General features: G+C 44.3%; 1 protein-coding gene across 3 annotated transcripts in view; it reads left to right on the plus strand.

Moving 5' to 3' along the window:
* The window catches only part of ASNS (asparagine synthetase (glutamine-hydrolyzing)), a 53,323-nt gene that overhangs the window by 19,643 nt on the left and 7,493 nt on the right, over positions 1-26,187 (plus strand). For all 3 annotated transcript variants that reach the window (XM_075587279.1, XM_075587280.1, XM_075587281.1), the window contains 9 exons: positions 601-838; positions 1,327-1,512; positions 2,847-2,948; positions 6,319-6,446; positions 7,668-7,794; positions 22,051-22,157; positions 24,035-24,135; positions 24,762-24,843; positions 24,953-25,108. In XM_075587279.1, coding sequence (XP_075443394.1) covers positions 601-838; positions 1,327-1,512; positions 2,847-2,948; positions 6,319-6,446; positions 7,668-7,794; positions 22,051-22,157; positions 24,035-24,135; positions 24,762-24,843; positions 24,953-25,108 — 1,227 coding nt within the window. The remainder of the gene's footprint in view (positions 1-600; positions 839-1,326; positions 1,513-2,846; positions 2,949-6,318; positions 6,447-7,667; positions 7,795-22,050; positions 22,158-24,034; positions 24,136-24,761; positions 24,844-24,952; positions 25,109-26,187) is intronic.

Raw genomic sequence — 26,187 nt, forward strand, 5'->3', positions numbered from 1 at the left:
CCGCCACATGGACAGGGAGAGGAGAGAAAATCTGGACAGTGTGAGCCTCAAAGGAGGGAAAAGCAAGAGATATAGATATAGATATAGATTTATCTGTCTCTATAGATATAGATGTCTCTGTCTCTATAGATATAGATGTCTCTGTCTCTATAGATATAGATGTCCCTGTCTCTATAGATATAGATATCCTCTCTCTCTATCGATATAGATATCCTCTCTCTCTTCCTCTCTCTCCTGCAAAACCCATATTTCAGGGTCTGGATGTTTACTGAAAGATAGGCGTAACGTGAGTCATGAGATAACTAATATCCGTTCTTTTTGCATATAATTAGCTTTATGGATACCCGTTAAAGTCAGGAAAAATAACATCCGTTACCTACTTAGGCAAAATCATGTTATTTGCCCTGATTTTACAGAGCTTTGTGGATCTGCCTCTGAAAATACAAATGTTTTTTCATTTTAATATACTTATTTATACTATTATACTATTATACTATAAAATACAAATGTTTTTTCATTTTAATATACTTATTTATACTATTATACTATTTATACTATTTATACTATATTTAATACTGATTTATGAAATGTATTCCTTAGCTGCAGAAACAATTTGGATTTGAATATCAAACAATGGTGGATGGTGAAGTTATTCTTCACCTCTACAGGGAACAAGGAATAGAACAAACAGCCGCTTTACTGGATGGTGTATTTGCTTTTATCCTGTTGGACACAGCAAACAGGAAAGTGTATATTGGAAGAGACTCCTATGGCGTTAGACCACTGTTCAAACTCCTTACTGATGATGGCTTTTTGGCTGTTTGCTCTGAAGCAAAAGGTAAAATAGGCGTTGAAAACTCAAGGCAATGATAGTTTGGAAATGTTGAGATGTTCAATGTTTTGAAAAGGCAGACATAAAGCAATGACTATAACCCACTGCTACTGACAACATCTACACATGAAGTAAGGTATTGTAGTGGAGAACAGAAAACAAACTGGCAAGTAGACATTGAATTACCCCCAATATAGTCTAAAGTCGCAATCGACTGATAACACCCATTGAAATGAATATGAGTTTTCTGTCGAATGTGGTGCAATCAGCCACTTTGGAGTATATTAAATTCACCCCACTGTTTAATATATAATAGTTTCAATGTAAACTTTAGATCATTTAGATTTGTATTGTAATTGTTTGAAATAGCTACAAAAATCGACATAGATTAAGGGAAAGTACTTTTATATCCTCTGTTTGTTTCAAGTTGTGTCACTTACAAAGGGACAAATTAAAAGTTATGAGAACCCTTACTTTCTTTTCTATTTTCGCAGGTCTTATTAATTTGAAGCATTCAATGACCTCATGTCCAAAGGTTGACCCATTTCCCCCGGGTCATTGCGAAGTTTTTCATTTACAGCCTAATGGAAAAGTTGCATCGGAAGAATTAATAAAATTCCACAACGGCAAAGATGAACCACAGCATGCAGCGTATGACTCTCTGGGACAGTTACAACCAGGTAATGCACCGGCTAACTCTGTTATGTGAATGCAATGGGTAATTAAATAGTAGGTATATGATTATTACAGACGTGGATAATAAAACCTGAATTTGTAGGGTTGTTCCTTGTCTATAAAATATCCCTATACTTTATGCCTGCGTTGTTTTGTTTTTTAGGGTGGCGGGGGGGGGTGCCTCTGCTGGTTTGGTTGCATTGCTGTCAATATTGTTATTACTGCTAATGCATTCCTTATCTTTTCTGTTCTCTTTCCTCCCCAAACCCTGGCCTGGGAGAGGGGCTAGCACATTCTTATTTTTTAGTTTCCTTCTCCGAAAAGAAGAAAAAGCCCTAACTAAGTAGTTCCTCCCTTTTCCTCTGTTTTACTGAGCTTGATACAGCAGGATTTTTATTATAAACACAAGGGTACATTAGTTCTATTTTGAACAACTGATTTCCAAACGTTTATCATTATCCAGAGAGACAAATTAGGTGAATTTGTCAGGCTATGAATATGTGTATATGCCCGTGGGTGGAATATTTGTCACAGTACTCATATTTTATACCAAGCTTCTGTATGTACACTTTTTAATGCTGTCATTACAGAAGCTGAAGAATCAGCAGCTGAAAAACAATGTAAATCTCAACTTGGAACATCAGCTGAGTAAAAAAACCAGATACCAATATTATCTGCAAGAAAGCAATATATTTACTGTATGTCTTGGGGGATACCTATAAATGTATACTGGGTACAAAGCCGATGCAAAAAACAGCCCTATATTTACATAACTAACAATGTTACCTCTGACTAGTATTACACCATTTCTGATTCTTACAGTCATCAGGATGCACTGGAGGCGTATGAGAAACTGCATAGATACATTTTTGCATGTCAATTGCACACATACACATGCATACGTGTGTGTGTGTGTGTGCACTGTATTTATATTTGTGTTTAGATCGCACTAACTACAGTATGTATGCACTGTAGTGCTGTATATGACAGATATTAAAAATGAATATATAATCTAAGTACATTAAAATAGGATACAGAAGAGATGAATCTATACCATCTAGTTATCTTACATACATTAGAGTAGAATCTATTAATGTACAAAATAAATGTGTATATGTATATATATATATATATATATATATATATATTTGCCCATTTAATACAGTAGTTCAGAGGGATTTAAATCATGCAGAGTACTGTACTGTGTGAAATGGTAAACCGTGCCCCAAAGAATGTGCAATCTAAGCAGTAAATGTATTAGAGAGACAATAGGACAATAGTGAAATGTTAAGTGCAGGAGATGGGCTAGCAATAATAGCACATTAACATTTTTTTTTAGGTTTTGACTGTGAAACGGTGAAAAGAAACATTTGTCTTCTGTTTGAAAATGCTGTCAAGAAGCGTTTAATGGCTCACAGAAGAATTGGTTGTCTTTTGTCAGGTACATTTTAAGTCAAACTTAATGTATTTCTCTCTAAAATGTTTTGTTGATGTACAGTATAAAGAGTCTCCACTCACTATTCCTTTGATAAAATTGCATTTTGTCACACACACAGATCTAGTAAGGCATATTGTCTTCGGTTCTGCAGCCACGCGCGGTCACGGCACTGAAGGATTAACGTGGGGGGGGGTGTGAGGCTGTTGTCACATTTGGAATCTGTCCCCGGGGTCGCAAACTTTAGCTTGTTTGTCTGAGGAGAAAGTTACTCTTGCTGCATCTGTACTGTACATCATTTACCTGCTGTCACTACTGCTCCAACGTTCTTTAGATGCTTTGTTATGCAAGAAAGTTACTTACCCCACTCCAGTGATTATGCTGTGACTTGTACAATTCTCACATCCATACATTTCATTGTTTCTGTGAAGATATAGAATTAACACACAGATACCCAACACGCTCTGAGAACCCCCTACTATTATATATTTATTTAAGTGTCAAAAGGAGTGCTTGTGGGCGTAAATGTATACAACAAAAAACAGACAAAGACGCCCAAAGCTACTTCCAATGTGACAAAAATACACAGTGCAATACCTATATATTCTCTTGAAAAAAGGGTCATGTAGTTTAACCCTTTGGCCAAAGCGTCTTAAGCATGCTGCCACTTTCAATGCATGACCGTAGCAGGTCCAAACACTAAGATATAAAATAAGTCTTACAGTTTGGAAATAAAAGCATTTGAATCTGCTAGGCTCCAGATTATTTGTTTTGCTCAATCCAAGTTCAAAATAGATTTAACAGTACAGGTACGTCCATGTCGTCATTGTACATATTGTGGTCATTGGGTTAAATAATCATCTGCAAATTAGAATACTGTACAGTAGGTTTGTATCTTCTATTTGTGAGGGCTATTACAAAACATCAAACAAAATACTACCTCCATCAGTCTATACAAAGCATAGACAGACTTTCAAGAGTCTGTGGATTTTAAAATCTACAAAAACTTTTAAGAAAATAAGTATAATTCAATTTACTTATACTGTATTTTCATTGAAGGAAATAGAGTTTGATACAAAGACGTGTAGCCGGGTCCCCTTACCCTGCCTCCGGTGCTGGGGAGGTGTTCAGTGGTTCCCCGGAGTTCCGCGTGATCGGGAGGTGGGGGTGGTTATTTTGCGAGTCGCATATGCGCAGTGCGGCGAGGCGCATATGCTCAGTGCAGGAGCCGGTGGCCATTTTAGGATAGCTCCGCACATGCAGCCGCGGGACTACATGTACTAGAATACTCCGGAGGGAGGGAAACACCACATGGGGCTGTCCCAGCCAATGGGGCTACGAGGAGAGGAGGAACAGGATATCCTCCATGTGTGGAAAGCTCGCAAGTCATTATTCCAGGAGTGGCAGAGAGGCCGGATGCGTCCAAGGTGCCAGTAGCCCCTTGACTAGGCCAGAATTCTGCCCCTAGGCCCCAGACAGGCCATGAGACAATAGCAACATAGTATTGTAGGGAAGGCCTCAGATGGGGACTCTTCCCCTTACCCGTACTGTTGCACCGGTGACCGGACGGCCACATGGTGCCCTGCGGCCTGGGACCAGGTTACAGGTTCCTTAGACATTTTGTGAGACTCTCAGGCTGGAGCTCACATGGCAAGGAGGATACGGACCCCTGAGAGGGGATTTGTGTTGGGGCCCCGCTGCGTGGGACCCGCTCCAACTCACTACGCCAAGCAGCACCTGGGTACTGAAGTACCCAGGCAGGTACCCAACATGCACCTACATCCACAGGGGGTAGAGCTACCTCCCGCTTGGGTGGGAATTGCTTGGACAGGACACCAGGGGTATTGGTGCCACAGCACCCTCAGTACTTGGGGGAACCACCACGTGTTGGGTAATTGGGTGTATACTGTGGGTACAGTTATTGCCGTTATTGTATGTGTATGCAGTAAACCTTAGTTATATACATTGTGTGGTGTATTATTCTTTAGTGTGTATTGGTTCCTGTGAGGGGTTATCCCGCCAATGCTGGGCTCCCTCATAGGAGGAGGCACTGCACACAAGGAGAAAGGGCTCACCCCAGGCTCCCAGAGGCAGGGGCTTAGACCTCCTGTGAGCAGACCGGTACAGCAGCACACGTAGTTATCTGCATAGTTCCCTTAGGCATAGGGAAAGGGGCTGCAGGTGTTTCTCAAAGTACATTTTGTTTAATAGCACAGCACACAATTAGGATAAATGGTACAGTGTTGCCTCAATGTCATGAGAGCAAACAGACTGGAATAGACAAATAATCTCTCATAAAGCATCAGAATACTGTATATAGTGGGGAAAAAAAACATTCTCACATCATTCTGCACATACATATTTTTTCCAGCCCAGGCTTTATCTTCGGTGATCAATTTCCCATACATTCTTTTTCTTCTGCATTCCTTTGGGATAACCGTGTATAAGGGAGGCTCCATTTTCCAGTGTATTCAGTGTTCACAGCTAAGACCTAAACCATCTACTGTACGGTGTCTAAGGAGGAAGTAGAGAAAGTACATGCACAACGGTCTTCCAAATCAGAATACATCTAATGAGCCAAGAAGATCCAACGTTTCGGCTGCTATAATCAGCCTTTGTTAAATCTCACCTATATATACAGTATATACATTGTTAATAATACATTAGTCAAAATGTAGGCGAGAAGGATACAAACAAAAAATATATGTGTATTCGTGGATATTGCAGCTAAACTGCTGCAGTTGTTTTTTTGCGATTTTGTAAATTGAACTAAATACTAAATAATAAGTAGAGGTCTGAGACATTGACCTATTTACATTATTTCTGCTTTTTTGTTCCAGTGGTTCCAGGATTCTAGCCTGTCACTTCTCAATTATTTTTCAAGACAGAAAATGTAAATAAAGAACAAATGTTATTTTGAGCAATACTTCTGTAAAACTAGAGATATCATAATGGATTGTGGAGTCTATCTGTCTAGTTAATATATATCTTTATGTGTTCGTCTTTTAAAAAAATATTTTCATTGTTTTCCTGGTACTTAAGAATGTCATTCTACACATACAGATGTAGCAGACATTATTGCACCTTCTAGCGCCCACCAGCGGGTCCAATAGCGCGTAAGTTCCACCCCTTTTTTATGTGCACCGTATTCAAACACAATGGTTTCTGCTTCTGCTGGCGCATTGTTTGTGCCCCAGTAAAACACTCCAGCGATTAATAACGTGTGCTACCTCTGTATTATCACATATAGTAAGTCTGAGGAAAATGCACATTTGTGAAGATAGATGAAAAATATTAATTCAATAAAATCAATACAGTTTAACTTGGCGGGTTTTATTGACAGTAGGTATTATAAACGTTAAATTACTTTTCTCAGGTGGTTTGGATTCCAGCTTGGTTGCTGCAACTCTTCTCAAACTAATGAAAGAACTCAATCTCCCTTACGCATTACAAACATTTGCAATAGGTAGGGATGATAGTCCGGATTTATTGGCTGCTAGAAAGGTAAGATATCCTTTGCATGAGTTTATTTTGTTTTATTTCTATAACATTTTGCTATAGAACTTCATTTCCATGCAGTAGTATGACTGGATGTAAATTTACATTATCTTATTGAGTACTTCTATGATATGCTGCTGCAAAACCCAAGTGGTCAAGTTATATTCTTATGATTTTAGGATTTCATCAAAGATATCACCACAGCTAAACGTATTCAAGCCATGACACAGAAAATATTCAATGACAATTTTATAGTGAAAATGTTTTTTTTTGTGTTTTTTTTTTACCTTATTACAGAAAATATGTTGCAATTACCCTCTTTAATAAATCATATTTTGGACAGTGTATACCTTCTAAGACTAAGCATTTGAACATCACTACAGAACCCATAGCAGGAAAGCCATATAGGACCGCAATTATTAAGCAGTGCTACTCGATAAGACCTCTTCTGTGCATGGAGACACCTTACAGTCTATTCAAATGAACGGACCATAAATAGTCATAGTCATTCACTTTAATGGACTGTAATGACCATATTTACTAAGCTAGCCTGGAAGGTGTCTCGACTGAGTAAATATGGCCCAGTGAGTTGGCCAAACAGTGGTTTAAATGAAAATATTTTGATAAGCAATGTTACTACATAAGACACATTGTACACATCGTACAGCCTGAAATATGTCTTATGGCATAGCATTACTTATTAAATATGACCCCTTTGTGCTATAGACGTGTTGCAGAATAGTGACAGGAAGAAAGGCAATTATCAAGAAACAGAAGGGAAAAGGTTTGATATTTTGAGGAGATCATACAACATACCTTCGGATTGAGGATATCTGCTGTATACAGTACCTGTGTTCAGCATGAACCCTGCTATATTACAGTATTCCTTCTGCAAACAATGACTTAATCAGAAATGGAGGAATAGATCAAACTGATGCTATAACAGTGCAAATACAGAGCCACATTTATAAAAAATTATCCCATTTAAGGCAAAGTAATATCTGATCAATCTGGCGCTGCAGTATTGTTGTTCGTGTTGTACTGGTTTTGTCATAGGGGAACTTTGAGATGACACATTTCTAAAAAGGAGCAACAACACAGGACATTCGATGGTTCCCATTTAGACCATGTAACTAATTGGGATTTTCATTTCAGAGATGCACACGTGCTTTTAGTTGTTATAGAGTACCAATTAACTGTAGCATGTTTGTATGTACTGTATTTTAGGTTGCATCCCATATTGGCAGTGAGCATCATGAAATAATGTTTGATTCTGAAGAGGGAATTCAAGCATTAGAGGAGGTTATCTTGTCACTAGAAACCTATGACATTACAACTGTGCGTGCTTCTGTAGGTAAGAGATTTTTTCAATTAATAAAAGCATGTTCTTTTTACTGCGATATGCATAGAATATGTTTTAACATCAAAATGTGATTCAATTTAAAATATACATGGTAATATTTGAAAAGCTTGTAATCAAAAATGACATGTACAAATATGTGCTTAACATTTGTCCTCTGCCAATATCAGACTTTTCTGACCCAATAAAGCTACAGTAGTAATGCAATTTAGCCAATTCAAATCAACCTTGGAACTGCTTCCAATAATTGCAGAACAAACATTCCTTTTCATCCGTGGAATACAAATGTGCATGGTACTAAAATATTAGCATTTTCCAGATTTCTATATTGAACTAAGATATCAATTGTGTGTGATTAAGCAATGACATTCTTGTGGTTTTTTTTTTTTGTTTGTTTTTTTACCATCAAGCAGTGTATCTACAGTAATTCACTTTTTCTTGCATTCTCAGAAATGTATGTATATTTTTATTTATATATCGCCAGCAATGTATGCGGCGCTTTACAATAAAGACAATAGAGGGTATTATAATACAATAAGTGAAACAAACATAACATTGGACAATAGGAAAGGAAATCCCTGCTCTGAAGAGCATACAATCTAAGCAGTACTGTATGTTAGGAGACACATAGATAGCAGGTGAAGTAAGTGCAGTAAATGGTTTGTAAGTGCTACTGGGTGTGGGGCAGTAGCCATGGGTCCATGCTATTAAAATGCTTCATTCAGACGATGCAGTATATTTGTAAGTTTGACTTAAAGGTACTTGTTGTATTTGTCTTACTGTACTATATTTTATTTATTATTCTAGTAGAAAAGGGAATATGATTGGATAAGGGTACGGAAATAATAAATATGGACAGAAAGCAGGAACCATGCAATATTATTTACCTCATTACCTTGAAATGAGTATATCATTAACCCCAATTAAATAATAAAGATATTATGAAGGCAGCGCCCAGTGTGAAAAAAAAACCACGTGTAGCTTAAAAAGGTTAATGATGATGATAATCAGCTTGATTTATAATTGATACATCTACATGATTAAGACTTGCAGCACCTCAGGGGATTTATGGAATAGCCTCTGCTAGAGACTAATACTGTAATGGAATGCAAAAATGCTTGGGATAGACACAAAGCCGTCTTAAACATGTAAGAAGCCAAAGGATCTCATAGTGTCTGAGGTTTCCCAGCAGAGAGGGAAATTAGTGGGCTTCTTGGTGGGTGGGTTTCTTATCTGCCATCAATTTTTTTTTCAATGTTTTTATTGGGAATTTTTAGAAAATACAACATTTCTGACATATTTCGTAGCCTAACATTTTCCAAAACATATTTTTTGAAGGGTGGGGGGGAAAGAAAGGCAACCTAAGTTGTCCAGGAAAGAGTGGGGGTGCCTTCATAGAGAGAAGGTAAAGAGGGAGGGTGGTGGGGTAAATGAGGGGGTGTGAGGGAGGGGAGGGGTTTGGGAAGGGGAGGGTATTGTCGTCCCACTTGGCTGTTAGGGAGTTTCTGGTGAGAATCGTGTAAGTTTTTTCTTATGGAGGGGGAGTTAGTCTCCCACCCCCCTGGATTGGTCGGGGCGCTCTGGTAAAGTGGAACCAGGGTTCCCAGATATCCTCAAAGGCCGGGGTTTTTTGTCTGATGTTGGCTGTGAGCCTTTCCATAGTCATTACATCCCCAATCCTTTTCTTTATCGTATTGAGCGCTGGCGTAGTTGTTTTCCTCCAGGAGGCAGCAATACAGCATCTCGCCGCAGTGAGAATGAAGGATATTAATTTTCTGGTGGGCCGAACTATATTCGGCATGGGTGCAGCCAACAGGAAGGTCAGTGGTTCAATAGGAATTTCTAGGTCGGTGACCTCTTTTATAAGAATTTGGACCTTGGCCCAGTATTTCACAATTTCTGGACAGGTCCACCAGATGTGGGCCATGTCCCCTCTATTACCACAGCCTCTCCAACATTGGTCTGATGCCAGAGGGTAGATCTGGTTTAATCGTGCTTGGGTAAGATACCAGCCAAACATAATTTTGTAGATGTTTTCCTTAATTGTGGTGCAAAGGGAAGTTTCTGAGGCTGCCTGCCAGATTTCCTCCCATGTCTCTCTTTCTATATTAACGTTTAGATCAGCTGACCATCGCAGCATATAGTCGTGCTGTGTCGGGGACGTTGAGCGCATTAGGATATTGTATATGTCCGAGATAAGTCCCTTCTGGTAAGACTGGTCCTCACACAGATGTTCAAACGTAGTGAGAGCGGGGTATTCTGGGTGAGGGCACGTAGCTCTAACAAAATTTCTAATTTGTAGATATTTAAAGGTGTCCAATTCTGTAATTTTAAATTTGTTCCTCAGTTCTTGGTAGCTCAGGAGCTTCCCTAGGCTCAGTACGTCGGCAATCGCCTCAATACCCCGTGTGTGAAAGTGGGCGAACAGCTTAGATCCGCATCCTGGAGGGAATTTAGGGTTATTAGCGAGGGGGGTGAGTTGTGAGTTTGTGGATGGGAGGTTAAATTTAAGTTTGCATCTGGACCAGGTGTCCCACGTGAATCGTGAGGCCTGTAGCTTAAGATTGTGTAAGTGGCCATCTCCTCTGTTCAGGCTCCAGAGGCAGGCTTGCAGAGAAGGCAGTATGGCACACCGAGTTTCCATTCCCACCCAGCAACATCGGGTCGGGTCTGAGTTCCACATTACTACCTGCCTTAGCTGAGCGGCTAGATAGTATTTATATAGATCAGGCACCCCCATCCCTCCTCTGGATCTCGTGGTCATCAGGACTGATCTGGCGACCCTGGGCCTCTTACCCTGCCAAATGAAGTGGAGTAGTCTATTCTGTATATATTTTAGATCGGCGGCCGGGACCTGGATTGGGAGCGTCTGGAATAGGTACAACATTCTTGGGAGTATATTCATTTTGGTAGAGATCATCCTCCCAATCCATGAGATCTGATAACCTTCCCACCGATCTAGATCCCTTTTGATCTGATCCCATAGTTTTGGGTAGTTATCTCTATATAGGTCCCGATAGTGCCTAGATACATTAATTCCCAGATACTTAATGTATGAGGGGCACCATCGGTAGCTGAAATTTAGCTTAAGGAGTTTTACTGTGGGGTCGGGAAGACTAAGATTTAGGGCCTCAGATTTGTCGCTGTTTATTTTTTACCCTGATACCTTTCCAAACTCCGTCAGTTCCATCTGGAGGTTGGGGAGGGAAGTTAGGGGTCTGTCAAGGTCAGGATAATATCGTCAGCGAATAAGGAAATTTTGTATTGTTCAGTGGCCATGGGTATACCCTGGATGTTTGGGTTTTGTCTTATTTTGGCCGCCAGTGGTTCAATCGTGAGAGCAAAAAGGAGAGGGGAGAGGGGGCACCCCTGTCGGGTACCATTTCGAATGTGAATTTGTTCCACTCCTCCCCCCGATAGTCTAACTGAGGCGGATGGAGTTTGGTAGAGCGCCTGGACACCCATAAGAAAGGAGTCCCTGAATCCGAATTTTTTTAATGTTTGGTCTAGGAACAGCCAGTCAATTCTGTCAAATGCCTTCTCTGCGTCTAAGCTTAGTAACATAGCTTGTGAGTCTGTAAGGTGGGCATGGTCAACTAAGTTAATGATTTTACGGGTATTGTCTGAGGCCTGGCGGCCCAGGACAAACCCGACCTGGTCCATGTGTACTAGTCTCTGGAGAATTGGATTAAGTCTGTTCGCCAGTATTTTACTGTATAGTTTTAGATCATTGTTCAACAGTGAGATTGGTCTATAGCTACCGCATTGTGTGGGGTCCTTCCCTTCTTTGAGGATTATGGCCAAATTGGCGGACGACATTGAAGATGGGATAGGACATCCTTCTAAAAATGAGTTGAACAATTATAAAAGGTGGGTGGACAGAATGGGGAGAAACTTCTTATAGTAGGCATTCGTGAAACCATCAGGGCCCGGTGCTTTAGAAATTTTGGAGGCCTTAACGGCCCATTCTAGTTCTTCCGCCGTTATTGTGGCGTTCAGGAGAAGGAGTTCCTCCTCTGTTAATGAGGGGAGGTCGCAGTCAGCTAGATAATCAATGGTAGCCGAGTGAGCCCTTAGGTTATATAATTTAGAGTAAAATTTAGTGAATTCCTCTGCAATTTTTTTTTCGTTGTATAGGAGCTCCCCAGCACTATTCCGAATCGCCGTTATTTGCGATCTTTTGTGTATGCCTCGTAACTTGCTAGCAAGAAGTCTGTCGGCCTTGTTCCCTTTATCGTAATACCTCTGACCCGTTCATTTAAGAGCTTTTTCGACATTGTCCATTTGAATTATTCTTAAGTCGCTTCTGGCAGAAGTCAACTGTTTATAAATTTTCCGGGAAGGGTTATTTTTATGCTGTTCTAAGCTTATTATTTTGTCTGTTAGCTCTTTGGTTTGTTTAAGTTTAGTTTTTTTCCGATGGGAGGCAATCGAGATGAAATGTCCTCTGATTGTCGCCTTATGGGCTTCCCACAGGCTCGCTGGAGAGGCAATAGTGCCTATATTTATCCGGAAATATTCCTTAAGGGATTTTTTGATCTCCCGTACTGTCTCCGAGTGATTCAATAGGGAGTCGTTCAATCTCCAGGAATATGAGGTTGTTTTCACGAATGGAATGGATAGGGTCAGGGTGATAGGAGCATGATCTGACCACGTGATTGGGCCAATGTCAGTATCTAGGGCGGCTTCTAGGATGTTCTTGGTAGCAAGAAAGTAGTCTATACGGGAATATGTCTTGTGAGGGGCCGAGTAAAAGGTAATCCCTTTGCCCCTGGTGTTGTGTTCTCCAAATGTCTAAAAGTGAAAAGTCCCCCATTACAGTATGTCCTTGAATTTTTTCCCCAGTCTTTGTGACTGGGTGGAGTGTTGTCGCCCTGGGAGGCTTGATTTATCTTCTTTAGGGTTGAGAGCCATATTTAGATCGCCTGCAATAAGTAGCGATGATAGGTATTGGGGGTCAATTTCTGCCAGAACTGTTTTTAAGAAATCTGTCTGGTTCTCGTTTGGGGCATATAGGTTAATAAGGGCGATTGCCGAGCCCGAGAGCGAACCGTAGACCACAATAAATCTTCCCTCTGGATCTGCCTGGATTTTAGTAAGATTAAATGGGGTGCCCTGACGAATCAGAATGGCGACCCCTCTGCGTTTACTACTATATGAGGCAAAGTAGCTCATCGGATACACATGCTGGAATGTTTTGGGCGGCTCCTGAGATGTGAAGTGTGTCTCCTGGAGGAAAACAACATCACCCCCCAACCTCTTAAGCTCCTGTAGGGCCAGGCGTCTTTTTCTGGTGTTGTGGAGGCCCTTGACATTTAGGGAAATAAACCTCAGAGCTTGTTGGCGTGACATTCTGTTTGGAGTGGACGTTGACTATTTGTAAACTCTGAGTTAAGATGGTAGCTGGACAGCCAAATGGGGCGGGGGGTAGGGTGGGAGGGGAACCGCTGGGATAGGATCAGCGGAGGTAGAGAGGAAGGAAGGTAGACCCTATTGGGGTCTGTAAAGTTTGAAACCGATCTGGTCTATAGACCGGTTGGAGGAATTGGAGGAGGGAGGATAGGGGGGGTGCTGGAGGGAAAGGGGGGATGGGGGTGGGGGTGTGGGGGGGGGGTTGGGGTTAGGTATTTTGCATGTGTATTCTGCTGCAGGTACAATTCATGCAATGTGTCATATTTCAGGCGAACATAATGTGCGCATTGTTAGATCACCTAGGCATATATCAAATCCTATATAGTGCAGGGGGAGATCCAACGTCTCTTTGGTTCCTGCGGGGCAGGTGAGATCCAGGGTGATTCCACCTGGGCGTGCTCCACGCCTGAGTAAGAGGGGCGTCTTTCATAGACGGGGGGAGGGGGGGGGGAAGGGAGGAAGGGAGGAAGGTAGTGGTAGGGGGGAGCTTGGGGAGAAAGGGGGGGGGGTGAGGGGAGAAAGGGGGGGAGGAGGAAGGTAGTGGTAGGGGGGAGTTTGGGGGGGCAGGGGGGGGGAGAGGGGAGGAGGGGGGGGGCGGGGGGGGAGGGGGGGGGGAGAATAAGTGGGGGTGGGGGGTGGGGGAGGGGGGGAGGTATTTCGCCTGTGTATTCTGCCGCAGGTACAATTCATGCAGTGTGTCACCTTCCAGGTGAACATAATGTGTGCATTGTTAGACCGCATAGACATAAATCAGTTCCTATACAGTGCAGCAGGAGACCCAGCGTCTCTTTGGCTCCTGGAGGGCAGGTGAGTTCCAGGGTGATTCAACCTGGGAGTACTCCTCGCCTAAGTAGGTGGGACGTCTTTCATAGGAGGGGGGGGGAATGGGAACATAGAGGGGGGGGAGGGGAGGGGGAGTTTAGGAAGGTGGGGGGGGGGAGATGGGAGGAGGGGGGGAGGTTGGCGTGTGGGGGGGGAGGTAAGGGGGACAGGGAGAGGGAGAGGAGAGGGGGAGGTAGGTAGGGGCCGCACCTAGAGTAGTGTGTTATAAGGAGGAGTCTCCCAGTGGTGAGTGCATTGGAGTGCTGCAGCTGTACCAACTCAGACCTCCGTTGATCGTCTGTGGGGTGTCAGCCCAGGTATGCGCTGATCGGGATCTTGCGTGGGGGGGGGGGGGGGTAGGCCAGGGGACCGGGTGCTGTTGGCATGGGGAGGCGTGCTGTCGGGATTCCCTGCGGACGCGGGGGGGGAGAGTGCAGGGGGGACCAGGCTCGGGTACATGGGGCCAAGCGTAGGCAGAGGAGGAGCGGGCAGTAGGTGGGTGCCGGGTGGAGCCGGATGCTCCTCGCGAGCAGCCGTAGATCCACTCTGGTGCGTCCAACGTCGCAGGTGGGAACTCACTGCGCTTTCTGATGACGTCAGCCGGTGCTCGTCTAGGGCGGTGGGGAGCGTCTCGTTGGTGTGGGTCCTCCTCAGCCGCCATCTTGTGGAGGATCCCAGGTAGCTGCAGGGCGAAGAAGATCCACGTGGGGAGAAATGGACTCACCCGTCGCCATCTTGAGGGTTCCTTGGGGTTGGAAGCTATACGAGCCAGGGCCCTCCGCGAGGTACCAGAGTCAGCTTCACGGGGTCCCGCGCTTGCTGTGGTGTCCTTGAGGCGGCTGTGGTTTGATGCTGTATCCGTGACCGGACGCGAGCTGCAGCGATCGCCAGAGAGAGGGGTGGCCACGTGTGGAGGTATGAGTGCTCCCATCGCCATTTTGGGGGTACATAATTTCCCTTTAGATGTTGCTATGCTTGCATTTGTGGTGTGCGAATGAGGGGCTCTTCAGATGCGGGCCGTGGTTTGTACTGGGTAGTCCTTTATTTGTCCCGGGACTGTCTTTGCTCCGCAATCCTCTCTGAAGCTCGGACGGGGATGTCATCCCTGTCCCTATCTCGTGGCCGGCCATCCGGGCGGTGTTCCGGCTGGAAGGGCTCCAGCGGGAGTCCCAGGACTTTGGCCAGGTGCTCCATGTCCTCTGGATGGCGCAGGGTGAGGAATTTGCCCTTATGGGAGACCACAAGTTTGAAGGGGAACCCCCATTTGTAGGATATCCACTTCTCACGGAGGAGTAGGGTCAGGGGGCGGAGGGCCTTGCGACGGTCCACGGTCTGCTTGGACAGGTCATTGTAGACCTGCAGCTGCTCGCCTCTGAACGCGATCGTGCTCTTCCCTCTACTTGCTGTAATCAGCCTTTCTTTAGCTGAATAGCTGTGTAGGCGCACGATCGCGTCCCACCGGCGGTTAGGGTCCTCAGAGCGGGGGCCCAAGGCCCTGTGCGCCCTGTCCATCTCCAGGTCCCGCGGTTCAAGCTCAGGGCAGAGGAGGAGGAAAAAGTCAGACAGGTAGTCTCGCAGGTGTGAGGGCAGCACAGTCTCAGGGATGCCGCGGATGCGCAAATTCTGGCGGCGATTCCTGTTCTCCTGGTCCTCCTGGCTGTCCTTTAAGGCGTTGATCTCATGGCCCAGGCGAATAATTTCTTCGTCTGCATCAGTTTGGTGGTGCGCAGCCTCATCTAGCCTGGTCTCCAGCGTGGTTGTTCGTTCCTGCAGGCCATGGATGTCCTGCCTGATCTCTGCCACAGCCTCTTTTAGGTTGGTTTGCAGGGACCGTTGGAGCTTAGTGAGTAAACCCTCTAGGTATTCTTTAGTGATGCCTCCGTCCACGAGTGGGGTGGCCTCAGCGGGGCTTGGTGGGTCGTGGGGGCCTTGTTTGCTTTTCTGGCCTGAGGCCTGGGCGCCATCTTGCCTCTTATTCCCCGCCTCAGCGGGCCACTTTGCGGGGGGTAAAGAAGTTCCCCACTCCCTGAGTTGGAGGGTTTTTCCCCTTAGATGTCATCCTGACAGGTTCGGGGATTGATTTGCGGGTTTTTTGAAGTTTTTTGGTGGGCTAAAACTTCTGCAAATTAGGGTTTAGTCGGAAGGGTCTCTGGAGCTCTTCCTTCAGCCGACTGTCCTGTGTGACATCATCGACACGCCCGGTGCACTCATCTGCCATCAATTTTTAAAAATATACTTTTCATGCAATTGTGTTTCAAGGTTTGTGCCACCTCAGACATGATTCATTTTTGGTATAGGTAAAAGAGAAAGAAATGAAGTTCACTATCACTCATCCTACTATAAAATGGGCATCTGATAATACCTCTCAAATATTACAGCGGTGCATGAAAAAAGTCACCATGATAAAAAAATATAAACGGCCCATCCAATATCAAAAGATGGAAAGATGCCAAAGACAAGTAAAATATGTTTTCATTTCATCAAGAGTATCACGTGCTTTCTAAACTGTTCTATGTGGTAATGGACCCCCAGAAGTGTAGTTGTGTGTCCACCATACATTTCCCTTTCATGCTCTATTAAATTGACGTTTATTACTACAGTTGTCTGCTTTCAGGGCCGACAACAGCTCGGGGGGCCCCATTAACTGGTGCTGGAAGGTCAGCCCAGCCAAAGGTTGGGCCCAAATTTTATGTGTGGCCACACCGGGGCCTTTAGATTTTCTCAGCTGCGTTCCCTCTCAAGTCATTCCCCCCCTACCCCGATGCAGCAGTCAGCGCTGGATGTTTGGCCCAAGTTCCGGAGGACCGGAGGCCTCCCCCCCACTCACAAGGGAAATAGAGTGTGAGAGATGGAGGGGGGGGGGGGGGAACTTGCACTGACCATTCTTGTATTTATTGTCTCCTTCAGTATTCTGTTCTCGTACCCTCACCGCAAAAAATATGTAAGAAATCTGTTGCACCAGAACTTGTCACAGGTCCAAAAAACTGACCTGATCAACTGTGTTTGCAAAAAAAGTATCTTGTTTAATTTGAATATTTTGCACATTCTAGCATCCAAAGCAGAATAGTAGCAAACATAATAAAAACGCTCCCCAATTAGACACATAATTGCTGCTGGAAGCAGTCATAGCATTTCAGGGCCCCTAGCTCTCTCGAGGCTTAACTAAAATGGATACAGGTGCAGGCCATATAGCCTACATCTCCTCGTGTCCGACTCATACAGGTGTCCTCGCCAACTCGCTGTGCCATCTCTGTGATGTCACTTCTGGTATTCACCGGACTGGCATCTATAACAGCGATGTCACTTCTGGCTAATGAAACGCATACGTTTTAAGGAACAAATACGGCGGGACTCAGTATAGTGTAACACAGTCATTAATCATAGAACAGTGCAAAAGCATTCCTAAACTTTTTTGGACAGAATAAGTCATGCAGATTAATGGATGGAATTAACATGTTATACACAATAAAAAAAGAAAATATGTATTATTTGTCTATGTACAACCAAAAATAAGAAATGGACACTATTTGGAGAACGTCAAAGCAATGTAATCTGTATTTGTGAGATTTTAATTGGGGAGTGCTTTTATTATGCTTGCTACTATTCTGTTTTGGATATGTAACACCGGGTCCCCCCCCCCGTCCCCTCCCCTAAGGGAGATCTGCTAGTCTTGGATGTGCCTCATGTTACTGGTGTGGTGGTGCATACCTGTAGGCTCCAGGAGGTCTGCATCTCTGCATATGTAGGTGGGAGTAGAACAACAGGACAGGGTTTCATCATCAGGTCTCTTGGTGCAGTGCCTCCATCCTCCAGGGCTCCTGCCAGAGACATGTGTTCTCCCCATAGGCACCTTCTCTCCCAGTAATTAGCCTCAGACAACAACTGAACAACTTGATGTTTATTTGAACACAGGATACAGCATTTCTTCCTTATTCCCTGGGCTGGTCACCCCAGAGGTTTGAGACCCTTGGGCTAGCCTTTACCCCCTGATGGGGCAAGGTAGAATCTTCTCCACTCCACAGAGAGAGGGCAGATCATCTTCCCCCAGAGGGGAAAGAACGGAGACAACATCTCACAATTTAGTAGAGTGTCCCCTTTTATACCTGGGGAGGGGTTTGTAACCCTGCCCCATAACAAGACAGGTATAGGTACTGACAAGCATCACACCATTTTGCATGTGACCCAGTTAGTACCCTCCCAGCATGATACTCCAACTTGTCATTAGGCCTGCACCTGGATATACAGTAATAACACTGCATCTATCAGGCTGTAACTCACAAGCTAGGCCCTTGTGCAGGAGTTTAACTCTAACACTACCTGTTCCTATCAGTTCCTAGTGCCCCAGGCCAAAGAAAGGTATAGTCTGGGGCACTAGACTACATCCTCTCTCTGGTGAAAAACTTGTCACGTCCACACATGAAGAGCATAATTTATGCACCACCAATAAATTGTGAAGGCAACATAATATTGTAAACAGAAACAGTGCATTGCATAACAATAATAATAATAAACTGGTACAATTGGTCACTCCTATATAGGTGAACCCGTAACCTGTGCAGCACATATCCTGCTCTGTAATCTCCCTTTATCAATGTGCAGTACCGCTCCTGCTCTATCAATAGTAGTGGGCCGGATCAGGTTTTCTGATTAATTTACCATTCCTATCCGGTACAGTGTCCGAATAGCATCTTTTCTGCCCATGTTCACTCACATATTCAACCCAGTAGAAATGAATGTTCCTGCCCACGTGGCATACCTTCACTAAGTGCCCATCCCTGTCATCCCTGTAATGGGCCGAGCTAATGCACTTAGAGGTCATATATTCCAGTACTGCTGTGTGTACCCACTCCTCCCTATGTGCCTCTGCTGTCCTCATTAAATTCCCAGGTTTATAGGGGTAATCATACCCATGGAATTTGTGGACACGCTGAATTAGCACTCGGTCATCTCGGCTACTTTTCATAGGATTATGCCCCTCCACTTGTCCTGGCATTACCCAGAATAAAGGTTCCTCTCAAGGATTCTCAAAATTTCCTTCCTCCATACATGGACAGGAGATAGGGCCCATATCGGCATTCTTACTGCGTTCGCGCATAACCTCAGTCTCCTGCTTCCCTTCTTCCCACCAGTAATGCACTTGTTCACCCCTCTCTAGCACAAAGCGTGTCCTGTCCATATGTGGCACGTATCCACTGAACATTCGATCCCACCAATTAGACACAACGTTCCCTACAGAGGATACAGACATCAGTACACACATTGGCAGCAGTATAACTGGGGACAACGGACATCACTGGTGACTGTGGTCGGGGTGATAGGGACCTATACTTGTCACATAATGCAGGGGTCTCTGGGTGTGGTACGGGGAAGGCAGCACAGGCAGGATAGGGTTGGACTGGCACAGAAATGTCCCGGTTCTGCTTTGAAGCAGTTACCTCCATCACCGGAACAATAAGAGTGTCCTGAGTGCCCACCGGATTGGCAGTACAGTAAGCCAGTCTTTTTTGAGCAGTTATCTGGCTACGGCCCCGACCGCATGCCACTATTATGGCATCTATGTCCTCCTCACTGACCGGAAGATGAGATGTCAGCTCCCCTGAGGCGTCAACGTTCACTGCGGCCGGATCGATGTCCCGGATCACCACTCCTGGCCCGATGAGACGACCTTTAAATTGGAAGCGATGGAAATATCGTCCGGTACCTCTACGATGGAAGCACCCTCGCCGCCCTTCCGCACGGAAGCTGGTAATACCGGCACTGGCACGTCCTACTTTGGGAGGGTCACCGGAGATGAATACTGGCAATACGATTCCAGGCTACGAGCGGAAGTATGCGGAACTGCTCCGTTTTCATTACGGCAAAGGAGAAGACTTTGGAACCTCCCACACTGGCCAGCGTGGAGACAGGTAAGTCCTTTTTAATGTCCTCAGACTCAGCAGGACTAGAAAGGAAGCTCTCCACCCTGATAGCGACTCCCAAAGATTCTGCTTCAGTCAGCTCTCATAGAACAGTAGTCCCTGCAATATCCAAAGTCCATACAGTGCTGATCGAGGTGGAATAGGTCATAGATGATCCCCATATGATCTTTCTCCACTTCCACGGAGGATCTATTAACCAGAGTCAATAATTTACGCACTGGGTGTAAAGGCTCCGCAGCTCCCAGGGATGTACTGTAGAGTAGTCACGGGCTGATCAGAGACCTTCAGCCGCGGTTGTATATAGGGCACATTGCATCGTGCACAGCGGGACTTGACAACCAGTTCCCGCCTGGGTGACCACATTTGGGGCAGAGCATTTGCAGAAAGTCCTTCCATCGATTCTTAACAGAAGGAGGCCTGGCAGCTCAAAACGTTGCGCTGATTGCTCAGCCATATTGTGGAGCGAGGTGGTAGGAAGCAGGTCAGTCACAGCTCTGGGCTTGGTGGTTACCACATGCGTCTGCTGATTGTGCTCACTACATCTGGCTACACCCCACAGGCTGTCAGTTAGATTCTTGTCTCCTCCTGCTGGTTGATCTAGGAGTCCCAGGCAGTGAAAAAGGGGTGCGGCTATAGCTTTCGGTCCGAGCTGCATCTATCCAGGCTGCAAGTCACAAGCTTGGCCATTGTGTAGGAGTTTAACCCTAGCACTCCCTGTTCCTATCAGGATTTATAATATCAGGGCCAAAGAAAGGTATAGCCTGGGACACTAGGCTACAGATACTAGAATGTGCAATACATTTTAATTAAACAGGATACTTTTTTGCAAACACAGGAAATGAGTCAGCACGTTTTTTTTGACCTGTGACGTGTTATTTTGAGTGCTGATCCAACAGATTTCTGTCAAAAAACATAATGTCATTCTCTAAGGTATACTTGATTTCCCAAACACAAGACTTTCGGACAAGTTATATGCTTGTTATGTTATGCTAAGTTATAATATATATGCTTTAGTGGAGACAAAAGAGAAAAAAGGGGGAGCACAGGTAGAGGTACACTAAATGATAACAGATTGTTTAGCTCTGGGATGTAAGTCCCCAAGCTAATAAACGTGGTGATAATAGAGTGTGTAATATCAAAGACACTTACACGGCCTTGTGTAAGTGCTGTCTCATCAAGGTTTCTTTCCTTCTTCTTCTTCCTTCTGTATCCTCTTTATACGAACTTTTTTTTCTTCCTCTCGAATCTTGATAGTGGGTTCTTCAGGTAACCAGCTGCCGTTAAATGCGGAGTCTCCCTCAAAAAGAATTGATAACACAAATTGTTTTAGAAACAATACAATTTCAAAAGGGCCACGGTTAATTCAAATGAATAACTGGAATATATTTAAAATGCAGAAAATAAAATACTGCAAACACTCACACGGGCAAATGTGAGTGCAATCTGGAGGGGGGTATCGCTATCCTCTCCGCATCCAAAAAATATAAATGCAAGGGATACTCCTGTTAAGATAAAGGAGATCAGGATTAGGGAAATGGGGAGATAAAATTATAATACTCACAAGTATTGGTGTCTTTTCTTTCTATGCCCAAACTGAAGTGTAGCAATTCCTCCATGTGTTTGCACCAGAAAAAGATGCACTTGGAAACAGAGTCCAAATAGCGTGATATCTTTATTAAAACATGTAAAAAAAACAAATAAAAACAGAAAAAAGCCCCTAGGTCTAACACCAAAGGGGCTGCGAAATGGAAACGCCAACCAGTCCTTTAGGAGATTCGTTTCCAGGGCGCGTGGTGCGCAGATCACTCAACCCGCGTCCGGGTATGGTGCTTCGCTCCTCTGCCCGGCTCCTAGACGGTGGCCTCAATAGTTCAAAACATATTTAACACATGCTTTAGTGCATTATTGTTCAATGAATTTAAGTTTTTGAGATTTTGTTGTCTTTGTCACCTTAGTTTTTTTTAACCTATTTATTTATATAATTAGCAATGCAGCAACCCATCCCCCATCTCGGGTTTGAATGCTAAAAGAAAATATTTATGCCATTTATACCGTGCTTTTATAACTCAATAGTTTTTTTTTTTTTTTTTTTTTACAGGAATGTATTTAATTTCCAAGTACATACGGAAAAATACAGACAGCGTGGTCATTTTTTCAGGAGAGGGTGCAGATGAGCTTACACAAGGTTATATATATTACCACAAGGTTAATATTTTTTTCTTGCTTTTTTGAAGTAAATGTCAGACAAAACAGTTAGTAACTTTGTACTTTGGGAAGCCAGTAATTAGATTTGCAGATGCTTTGTTCTTGTTCCTAATATGATATAACATACAGTATGTATTTCTGGAAAGAGGCCACTGTTTTGCTGCTAATGTTATCATTCAGTACAAAAATTCAATGTCAACACTCATGAGGGGGAACAGTGTTCTGCGTGGAACTACCGTATAAAATAAACAGCTCTACCTAATGAAAAATGTCCATTTTGAATACAACGTTACAGTAGGACATTAGGGGGCATATGTATCAAGGCACAAGTGGAGCAATTCTGGGTTAAAATAACTGCACCATGTGTATCAGAGAGAAAAAAAAATGTAAACAAATTCTGTTGGCTTCCCACAGCCAGACCACAGTGATACTTACATTAATTATAGTTATTTGGGACAGCCTTTTAGGAAGACTGGGATGTGACTCATTTAAATAACCTGTGCACAGGGTACCTCAGGTGTGCTCTTTTTTTATAGCACAATTGTCTTCTGTCTCTCCTCTAATCTCTCTCTCACGTGCTTCCTCTCTCTCGCACGCTGCCTCTCTCTCGCGTGCTTCCTCTCTCTCTCATCTCTCTCTCGCGTGCTTCCTCTCTCTCTCATCTCTCTCGCACGCTGCCTCTCTTTCGTGTGCTTCCTCTCTCTCTCATCTCTCTCGCACGCTGCCTCTCTTTCGTGTGCTTCCTCTCTCTCTCATCTCTCTCGCACGCTGCCTCTCTTTCGTGTGCTTCCTCTCTCTCTCTCATCTTTCTCTCTCGCGTGCTTCCCCTCTCTCTCGCACGCTGCCTCTCTCTCGTGCTTCTTCTCTCTCTCTCACACGTTGCCTCTCTCTCGCGTGATTCCTCTCTCACTCATCTCTCTCTCGCGTGCTTCCTCTCTCTCTCATCTCTCTCTCGCACGCTGCCTCTCTCTTGCGTGCTCGTGCTACCTCTCTCTCTCATCTCTCTCGCACGCTGCCTCTCTCTCGCGTGCTTCCTCTCTCTCATCTCATCTCTCTCTCGCACGCTGCCTCTCTCGCGTGCTTCCTCTCTCTCTCTCGCACGCTGCCTCTCTCTCGCGTGCTTCCTCTCTCTCTCGCACGCTGCCTCTCTCTCTCGCGTGCTTCCTCTCTCTCTCTCATCTCTCTCGCACGCTGCCTCTCTCTCGCATGCTTCCTCTCTCTCTCATCTTTCTCTCTCGCACGCCGCCTCACTCTCACGTGCTTCCTCTCTCTCTCATCTCTCTCGCACGCTGCCTCTCTCTCGCGTGCTTCCTCTCTCTCATCTCTCTCTCGCACACTGCCTCTCTCTCGCGTGTACGTACTTCCTCTCCCTCGCACGCGCTGCCTCTCTGTCCTACTAAATCGAACTGCTCGCCCCCCCAATAAACCCTATTTCAGGGAAATTTTTTTCGTACTTAAATTGAATCCATTTCCGTGGATTAGTATTATCTGAGGAACGGATTTGCGTTGTTAGCGGGGGGAAAAATCTGCCTTTTTGTGACTGATCCATGGATGAAATGACATGGCAGCGTCCTATTGGGTGCTGGGGGAGATTTAAACCTTTATATTGTTTAACAAGCCAGAAATGCTACTGAGCGAACCTTCAGAGGTAAAGCAGGTGATTCCATAGCTCAAATTACCCACCCAGAAGAAAAAAAATACCTTCGCTGGAACTACTGTACACTTAGATTACATTAATATTTGATTAATGATCTTGCATATTGACTTTTAATGCCTGGTGAACTTTGCTGTTTTTCTTAAAAGTGTTAATTGTTTTGCCTGGAACAGCGAAAATGTTGCACCTCTCTAAGACTAAAATTGTAACACACGTCTTGTAGGCACCTTCTGCGGAAGAGGCTGCAGACGACAGTGAACGTTTGTTAAGGGAACTTTACATGTTTGATGTACTTCGTGCAGACAGAACCACTGCTGCGCATGGGTAAGTATTTCACTCAGTGCTGCCAACCAAATCCCAACATTGCTTGTTTTCCTACTCAGCCCATTCTGGTTGTAAATGTTACTGCACTTTAATTTAATGATGATAAGCAGGTTAGTAATATTGCCTCAGTAGCCAAATATAAGGCACAGTGGTCAAAATACTGTGTATTTTTGTCACATTGGATGTTGCTCTGGACGTCTTTGTTTCTTGTTTTATACAGTGGCCAAAATAGCCTCTCGGTGTGAAAAGTAACCCAAGCATATTTATATTTAGAAAGTATATATTACCATTAGAGTCCAGGTGACCCCTAAATGACTAAACTTAAGGTGTGTCAATAAAAATATACATAGACTGTACTGCAATTATATTCCATATAACTTCAAGTGCCATATAAAAATATAATAAAGAAGAAGCAAGATACTGTACACGAATGTGCCTGAAAAGCATGCACGATTGCATAAATTGAGAAAACAATCTTATCAATTATAAGAACAAACGATACTGTTACTGTAGGCGATATTAGTGACTACTATGTTTTCTATTAACTTTCTGTGAGATAGAAAGTTACTGTCTGTCTTCTGTGCTTTGTAAATAGGAATATATTTTCTGTTTTTGTTTTACACAAGCCTTGAACTAAGAGTGCCGTTTTTAGATCATCGCTTCACTTCCTATTATCTATCTCTGCCGCCAGAACTCAGGATTCCTAAGGTGCAGTATAAAAGCTACAGTAAGAAATATGTATTTAATAATGTTTCCTTGTGCAGAATTGAGGAATGTAAACAACTGCATTGTGTTCTTTTTCTATAATTCTGCATAGAACGGAATTGAAAAATATCTCTTAAGGGACGCATTCCGAGATTCCAATCTGCTGCCGAAAGACATTCTTTGGCGGCCAAAAGAAGCATTCAGTGACGGTTTAACTTCTGTCAAGAAATCTTGGTTTACAATACTCCAGGAGCACATTGAGCACCAGGTACGTAAACTACTCATAAAATGTCACATTGCAATAAATAAAATAAAGCCTACACTTATTTTAAATGCAGATTTGGAAATAAACAAACTGCTAAAATATGTCTCTCCTACCAGGATATGTACAATAAACAATATTGTGTTAGGCAGAAATATATTTTTCTAAACAAACAAATATACAAATGATGTTCGAGTTTATATTATTTGTTCAGATATCACTGTAACATAAAACAGCACTTGCATTAGACTGCAGTTGTAGTTGTGCCTGCCCTGCATACATTGATATGGGTGACTTTGTAGTTCAAAACAATGTGAGCCAGGAGACATGCAACCCTCTTGCATTAGTTACTAAGGCTAAGGCCCCGCTCCCTCAGTCAGCGCGCCCGCACTGCAGACAGGCGGGGCGCTGACAGACACAGACCGCGATATGCGGTCTGTAGGGAGACGGGAGCCAGAGTGGGAGGGAGGGAGGCGGGAGTGGGTGGGAAGGGGGCGGTAGTGGGAGGGAGGGGGGCGGGATCTGGTCGTGGTGCCTTTCCACCCCCACACACATACACATACATACACACACACACACACACATATATATATACATACATATACACACACACATATACACATACACACACATACATACACACACACACACATACATACACACACACACACATACATACACACTCACACACTTTAACCCGCAGCTCCTTCCCTGCTCCCCGCCCAAGGCACCTCCCATCTAGCTCCTTCCCTCCCCTCCTCCCCATTGGCTGACTCGCATACCACGTGACGCGTTAGCGCCGAAATTCACAAGATTCTTGCAGCATCGGCCGGCTGACGCGTCACAGTACGTAGTCAGCCCTGCCGAAAGGAGGCAGCGGGGGCAGGGACCATTCGGACAGGGGTCTGGTGGTTCGCGGCCGCGCGCCACGCCGGCCGCAGCAGGTTCGCAGCCTTACTGTGATGATTAGAGAGAGGCGAGATTTCTTTGGGGGGGGGAGGGTGGGGGCGGGGCGGGGATTTGGATCCGCTCTGGAACGGCTGGTTCCTTTGGACAGCAGATTTCCGCGGATCAGTCTCAAAATG

Source organism: Ascaphus truei, chromosome 2, assembly GCF_040206685.1.
Source record: "Ascaphus truei isolate aAscTru1 chromosome 2, aAscTru1.hap1, whole genome shotgun sequence".
Taxonomy (NCBI): Eukaryota; Metazoa; Chordata; class Amphibia; order Anura; family Ascaphidae; genus Ascaphus; species Ascaphus truei.